This window comes from Fukomys damarensis, unplaced genomic scaffold, assembly GCF_012274545.1.
Source record: "Fukomys damarensis isolate Sample0158 unplaced genomic scaffold, DMR_v1.0_HiC HiC_scaffold_27, whole genome shotgun sequence".
In the NCBI taxonomy this organism is placed as follows: Eukaryota; Metazoa; Chordata; class Mammalia; order Rodentia; family Bathyergidae; genus Fukomys; species Fukomys damarensis.
Window position 1 is genome coordinate 496,111 of NW_022900939.1, and position 7,342 is coordinate 503,452.

Sequence of the window (7,342 nt, forward strand, 5' to 3'; positions counted from 1 at the left end):
GCCCACTCCCCCTGCCGAGAAGAGGCCCCAGGTCCGGCCCACAGCCACTCCTAGCCATGCATCACTTCCAGACCCTTTTATCAGCGGGCACAGAACCCAAGCCAGGCAGCTGCTCTCCATGGAAGGGAGCCCGAGACGGAGACCGCCAGGTGTGCACAGCAGACGCAGCACTGGGCAGCCGGCTCCCCAGCCCATACGCCCACGCCAGGCAGTGGGTGGGGTCCCCTCTGCATCCACCGGCTCCTCCCTGCCACGGGGGAGGTGGGGGATCAGAGCCCTACTGCTCTGTGTTAGTGTGAGGGCCACACAGGAAATGCTGACCCGGGATGGCAGCCCCAACTGAGCCCTTGCTCCGGGCAGAGAGCTGTAGCGTGAGGGTGATAAGTCATCCCTACCCCTCTGCTCCTGCTATGGGTGCTCCTGCCTCAATGCCAGCCATGACACTGAGCTCTCCACCCGGCCCAGGCTCCAGCCCCAGCTTGTGGCGCTAGCTCAGGCCCTTGGGGGAGGCCATCCTCTCCGTCCCAGTGTGAGCTGAAGGTGGGCGTTTCTCACTGCTGTGGAGCCCAGTGCACACACACATTCAGAAAGTCACGGAGTAGGGACAAAATGAGGGCCAGACTGCGAGTTTTCCTTTCCACATCTAATTGGCTAAGCTACGCTGGCCCTGTGGCGCCGTCTGCGGCTCAGGACAGGTCCGTGATGGTGCTGTCACCAGGGTCGATGCCGGCATGCACCTTGCCGCCCTTCACAGCTGCCCAGGGCATGGAGGTTGAAGTCCACTTGGCTGCCCAGTCCCCTGCCCTGCTGACCAGGATGAGGCCCCCCAAGGCTTTGAGCTTCGACTTCATGTAGCCCAGCGCCACCTCTGCAGCCTCTTCTACCGTCTTTCCTGGAAGGGAGGAAAGTGGGAGAGGAGGGTCGTGGGGAGCCTGGCGGGAGGGGTCAGGCAGTGGGGGCGCCCCAGCCGGCTCCGGCAGAGCAGAGCCCTGAACGCAGCCCTGCGCCTGTGCACCTTGCTCCAGGTGGAAGAGAGCGAGCCGGGCCAGGTTCACCTTCAGGATGCTCTCTCCGTGTCCCGTGGTGGACACGGCTCCGATGCTGTTGTCGGCATAGCCTCCGGAGCCTGCCCACAAAGGGAAAGGGTTCTCAGCTGGCAGCAAGGCTCCAGCCACCCAGAGTGAGCCCAGAGTGCTGGGTGTGGGCCAGGCTCTGACCTGGCACCACGACCTCCGATACTGCGGGTGGGGAGGCGGCAGAAGCAGAGGGAACCTGGGCTGCGGGCCAGGGACCTGCGGCCTCCTGTCCCTTGGGATGGGTCACCAGCAGGGGAGAAGCTGGGGCTTTTGGAACCGACCGGGGCATGAGGCTGGAGGAGGAGGGCGTCGGCCCAGGACACGGTCACCATCTGAGGGTGTCCTGGAGCTTGGGGTTGGGGTTCACCTACCCTCCCTGGGTGGGCCCTACTGACTCCCCGGCCGACAGGCTGTGCACACTGAGGCCGGGCAGCAGGAATGCGGGGGCGGGGGCGCCTGTGCAGGCCAGGGTATCCTGGGTAGGTGGTGAACCCCAGGAGGGATTTGCGGGGCACCGGACAGTCACTGAGGTCACTCTTGCAGGGGAGGCGGCCTCAGTCCCTTGTCTCACATGAGCTTCTGCTATGGAAGGAAGTGGCTGGGCCCCGGGGGTCGGGGAGGCCTGGCACAGGACCTGGAGAGTCTGTTTCCCTTCCAGCTTCCCTTCCCTTGGCACCTCCTACAGGGGGCCCGGCTTGGGCAGAGGCTCCACCTGAGGAAGGCGGCGGGGCCAGGGGGAACCCCTCAGTGTCCCCACAGGGTCCTCTGGCCAGCATGCCTGGTACCAGGGCCAGGACCAGGGCTCTGGCGAAGGCAGCTCACGCCTTTTCTCTCAGGACTTCAACGCGGGACTCCAGGAGTTTGCAGCCTGTCTCTAGCACTGACCCAGCAGGTGGCGGCCGCACCAGACCGGGCTTCCTGCTGTGCAGAGGGAGTGAGCAACGGGTCCACACCTGGACAGTGAGGGGCTCCAGCCCACAGGAAGAAATGGAGAGAACAGGCCCTGGGGACAGGGGGAAGGGCGGGCAGGGGCCGCACCCCAGTCCTACCTACGCAGGGCGAGTCCCCCACGCGGCCACACATCTTGTTAACGATGCCACCTGTAGAGGTCGCGTAAGCCATGTTTCCTCTGCAGTCCAAGGCCACAGCACCCACGGTTCCCAAGTTTCTGCCAAAAACACACAGATGAACTCCAGGCCGAGGAGGAGAAACTCCTGACAGCGCCTGGTGCTTGCAGCCACTCCAGTGTGCAGAGCTGTGTGTTCACAGCACCCGACACCGCAGACTCTCAGAGCCTTGGCTCTTTGCCCCGTGCACACCACATCCGCTGCAGGAGGGGTCCCCACGTCTTCCCACTCCCCAACAAGTGCTCGGAGCCCCAGCACCACTGCGAGCTGTCCCTTCTTGTGTCCCTGAGTTACTTTCTCCCTTGACATTTTACCATGAGTGCAAATGAAAGTTGGCATCATGGGGACCAACACCCACACCCCACCCGGCCCGAGTGAATTGTCCTGGGTGTTATGACACAGCAGGGAATGACAGGGACCCAGTCCCTTCTCCCACGCAGCTGCGCAGCAGGGCCAAGAAAATGTCAGGTGGCAATGGCATCGAAGAAAGAAGGCAGGAGGGAGAGGGGAGCACAGCGGGCGAGCAGCAGTGGGTTCAGCAGACAAGCTGGCCCCAGCCCACAGTCCCAGGGCCCATGTGACAGTGGCAGGAGGAAGGTAAGAGGCCTGCCAGGGCCAGGTCACCCAGGCATCCCCACCTCATCCCTGCTGTCCTGGCTCGGTGCCTCATGGTGTCCCCTCTCCCCTCACCCCAAGGGGAGATCACAGGATCCTGTGAGCTGACTGGGCTGAGCGAGGGGCCGTCCCTGGTGGTCTGGCTAGTGTGATAAACGCAGGTCACTCTGACTCCAGCAGCTCCAGTACATAGATATTTGTACCCAGGCTTTAGAAGAGCAGACAGCTGGACAGGGTGTGGGGGACAACAGAGCCCAGGCCTGTGAGTAGAGGGACTTGGAGAGGAGGGGCCAGTCGTTGGGACAAGGAAGTCACCCATTCCCACACAACAGGGAGTGCGGGGGTCACTCGGGACACGAGCCTCTCCTGTGGGGTCCAGTGCCTCCTTGCTGGGGCCTGAGAGGTCAGTCCCATTGCAGATCAGTTTGGGAATCAGTCAACAGGAAGTGAGAACAATTCCCAATATATACGCACTGCGTTTTGGGGCACCACTTTCATAGAGCGAACACTGCTGCACATAAAAGATCAAATGCACAACACAATCATAGTGGGGGACCCTGATACCCCACTTTTGCAAACAGATGAACTCAGCAAAAACTTAACAAAGAAATGCCAGAACTGACTCCCACCCAGAGTGGCTGGACGCACAGATGTCTGGAGAGCTCTGCCCCACATGACAGAGCACACGTTCTTCTCAGGAGCATGCAGAACTCTCTCCCAAAACACCACATCCTACTCTGTGCAGCACAGAGGGATGGAAACCACCCCATGGATACTCTCCGATACTCAACAGCAAAGAAACCATGGAAATGCTACAAACACTGGAGCCACAGAGCCCAGCAGGGCTCTGCTGGCTGGATAGAGTCCATGTGCCCTGTTCTTGGTGACGAGGCTGAGCCAGGGTCTCACGCGTGCAAGGCATGAGCTTGCCCGTGAGCTACACCCCTGGCCACCCAGGCCATCTGGAAAACCATGCAGTGACCTCTCCTGAAAGAAAGGTGGCCCGACAGCAGGCAACCCCACTCCTAAGACTCTTGCCCACACAAACCACACAAGGGGAGGCCGGTTACGGCTGCCAGGATGCTGCAATCCTGGAACTGGGGGCCGTCAGAGGTACCTGAGACCCCCGCCCCGTACCCCAGGGTCTAGGAAGCCTGACCCCTCGGGGAATGAGCTCCACACCTCTCTGCTGAGTAAATGTTGCCATTCTAAGGGCCACACAGTCACCAGGCTGAACACTACCACCAGCTCCTGGCCACATTCAACTCTGGTGTGAAGTAAGGGAGCTCACTTATCCCAAATAACTGGGGCTTTGAATTCTGTAACACAAAAACCCACACTTCAGGACACACGAGTGATGTGAGCTTTGAGGAGTTGGCCGGACCTCTCCCCTGCTCCAGGAGCACCACAGCTCAGAGTTTGGAAGGTGCACTACACCAGAGCATCCACTCTGTGGCGCTGTGACCACAAAGTCCCCAGTCCAGGAATCCAGGGAGGAAGCGGGATTGGAATCACTCACAATGAACCCCTAGCAAAATTTCTGCTTTCTGTTCCTGTGAGCTTGTGCTCCATTGGCCTCCAAGTCTTAGCTGCAGAGGGGGGAAGGCTTGTGCCAGCAGGCACAGCAGTGATTCCTCCTGGTCCCTCTGGCTCTTCACGCCCCTGAGTAAGCTAAAGGTCGGCAACTGGACTATTACTGCTCCACAAAGAGCAGAGGAGGAACACATGCAGAGGCCAAGAGGTCTCTGAGGTCTCAGCAAGACAGGGACACATCAGGAAGCACCAGAGAGGGGACGGCTCGCACCTCTCGCTGCACCAGGTCAGGGGAGTGCTGCAGGCCTGGGTGGAGTCACCACACAAAGGAGCACAAAGGAGGTCCAGGGTAGGGGTAAAGGGGCAGCTCTTCCTGCCTTGGGCTTGAAGCCTTAAATGCAGATGATCAGATAGGATCTTGCAAACCTCCCCAGGACTCCCCGACCTGCCCAGACTCACTGGGGGCAGGTGGCATTTGGGGCCCCTTTCTCCCGCCTCTCCTTCTCCAGGTGCTTCCTGCTCCTCTCTGTCACCAGCTGCTCCCCAGGAATCTCCGGGACCCCCATGTCTGCTGCAAATTTTGCTGCACCTCGGTCAGTCAGAAAGCAGTGTGGGGTCTGAGAAGACAGAAGAGGAAAGACGAAGCTTTTCTGGTGAAATTAAATTTTTTTTCTTTTTTTTGAGACAGGGTCTCTTCTAAGTCTCCCAGGTTGGTGGTGACATTGTGTTGCTCCTGCCTCAGCCTCAAGAGCATTTGGGGTTACAGGACTGTGTCTGGTGTGGAAATAACTGCTTCTCTCTGAGCACAAAGGGGCTCAGGTGCAAATCCCACTGGCCTGTGTTACTTCTTTTCCTCCTTCTGCCGGGGGTCCACTGAGGGGTTCATTCGCCCATGAGAGGTAGCCCTCTCACTGTGGGGTACCCCAGCTGGGACTGCTTTTCTGAATGCTGAACAGCCTGGCTCTCTGAGTTTTTGTCTTCTTCAAAGTCACAAACTGATGGGCTGGTGCTGGGGAGGTGACGCCTACATGCTCTGAGGCTTAGAAATCTTAATCCTTGGCAGCAGGATGGCAAGTTCCAGCTTGGCCTGGGCAGGACCCCTGGTCTCCCAGGCAGGCACCGCCACCTGCACACACACCTTGTCCATGACCAGCCGTGCCAGCTTGACGGGGTTTGAGATGCAGCGCACAGCGGACACGGCCCCTGTGGCCAGGTCTCTGCCATCCATGATGCTGGCATCCATCTCCACATCTCCGTCGGCAGTCAGCACAGAGCCTCGGCCTGGGCCAGGAGGAAGGTGGGGAGCGGGGAGGGGACTGAGAGAAGGCCGGTGCAACCTCTAAGGCAGCCCTGGAGCCCATTTTCCTTTCCACTGCACAGGGACACTGGAAACTCAGATCTGACGGGCGCCTCCTGGCCTGGATGAGGCAGACCAGCCCCTGGAGGGAGCTGTTTCCCGGCCGGCCTCCCACCTCCTCTCCAGCCACAGGGCCACCTGCAGGAGGCATCACCTGAGCCCAGCAGTATTCTTGAACCACGCTGCTTTACATCATTTTCCTTCCTTCCCTCCATGCTTCCCTTCCCAGTCCCTTTTCTTTTGTTCTCTGTCTCTTTGTCACTGAAGATGGAATGCAGGCCACTGCACATACCAGGCAAACACGGTAGCGTGGAGCTGCACCCCTGGCCCTACTTCTCTGTATAAAGCACCCGAGTCAGGCTAAGACATCACCGTACGACCTACAAAACAACCAGCACTTGTTCTGAGCAGACCTGGCCTCAGATCTCCTCCTCCAGCCGACTCCTCTCTGCAGCTCATCTTACTGAAACACTGGGGCTCTGCTGCCCTGTGCTCTCCTCCCCACTTCTGCCTGGACAGCACCCAGGCAGTGCACAGCTCTGGCTCCGGGTTTTAACTTTGTGCCTCTTGGTCCTACTTAGACAGCAGCTGTGTCACACGGAGCCTGGCACAGTGCTGGGTGTGGCTGAATGCCTGACTGAAGGCAGAAGCCTCTAGGTGTTGTGGGTGACACCAGTCAGTAGGCTTGTATCCCTGGTAGAATATAAAGGGAAAGGGAGGCTGCTGCTGCTTCCTGCCTTCCCTGCACAAGTGCTTTCTCCTCTGTGATGCTGCCCTGCCTTGGAACCAGCCGACTATGGACTAAAACATCTACAAACTGAGAGCCAAAATAAACTTCTCCTTTAACTCCTGGGCTCTCAGTATTTTGACCCAGAAAGGCACAAGTAACTAGAACAGCTATCATCAAGAAATCAAAGGCTGGAGATTTAGCTCAGTGGTTCCACTGCCTGCCTTGCAATGCAAGCACAAGGTCCCAAGTTCGATCCCCAGTACAAAAAAAAAAAAAAAAAAAAAAAAAAAAAAAAGAAAGAAAGAAAGAAAAAAATAAAGAAATAAATCAAGCAATAACTTGGTTAAGCTGCAGGAAATAGGGAACCTTTCTACATTATTGAGTATGGAGATTCCTCAAAAACTAAAAACCAAAAATCCCACTCAACCCAGCTATTCACCTCCTAGGTATCTTCCTGACAGAGTTAAAGACATCGTGTTACACTGATCCATGCATACCTGTGTTAAAAGCAGCACAATTCACCACAGCTAAATCTTGGAAGCTGCCTATCTGTCCATCAACAGAATGATGGATAAAGAAAATGTGGCATTACAAACAATGGAGTGCTATTCTGGTACAAAGAAGGATAAACTCAAGGAGAACAGATCCCCTTGAGAACAGAACGTTAAGGGAAGCAAATCAGACACAGCTCGAATATGGCATGGTTTCTCTTATGTGAGAACCCCAGAGTGTAAATAAAAAGCAAGATAAAAGAAGGCAGATCTTTTGCAAAGGGAAGGGGATCAGAGATGGAGGAAAAGGGCAGAACGGAGGTAAAGCGGGATGGAGCTGCATGGGAGGTGAGGTCCGCCCCCCCGCCCGCGCCCCGTGCCGCGCACCTGCGTTGAACTCGGGGTCGTCCTCC

The 7,342-nt window shown here is 57.7% G+C and overlaps 1 protein-coding gene across 1 annotated transcript; it reads right to left on the minus strand.

The window, feature by feature from the left end:
- Positions 1–628: 628 nt before the first annotated feature.
- On the minus strand, positions 629–7,336 carry Asrgl1 (asparaginase and isoaspartyl peptidase 1). Its single transcript, XM_019208812.1, has 6 exons — positions 7,317–7,336; positions 5,490–5,632; positions 4,811–4,968; positions 2,126–2,244; positions 1,016–1,126; positions 629–892 (listed from the first exon to the last, which is right to left on the minus strand). Exons 2-6 carry the CDS (start codon positions 5,592–5,594, stop codon positions 687–689), a joined length of 699 nt encoding a protein of 232 aa, XP_019064357.1. The 5' UTR covers positions 5,595–5,632; positions 7,317–7,336; the 3' UTR covers positions 629–686.
- Between the last annotated feature and the right edge of the window lie 6 nt (positions 7,337–7,342).

Excerpts from the sequence above, each read along its gene's own strand:
- Asrgl1 (XM_019208812.1), bottom strand. The coding sequence starts at position 5,594 with ATGGATGCCAGCATCATGGATGGCAGAGACCTGGCCACAGGGGCCGTG. Across the intron at positions 4,969-5,489 it reads CACGGCTGGTCATGGACAAG|ACCCCACACTGCTTTCTGAC; the intron begins GTGTGTGTGCAG and ends CTGTCTTCTCAG. Across the intron at positions 893-1,015 it reads TCTCTTCCACCTGGAGCAAG|GAAAGACGGTAGAAGAGGCT; the intron begins GTGCACAGGCGC and ends CCTCCCTTCCAG.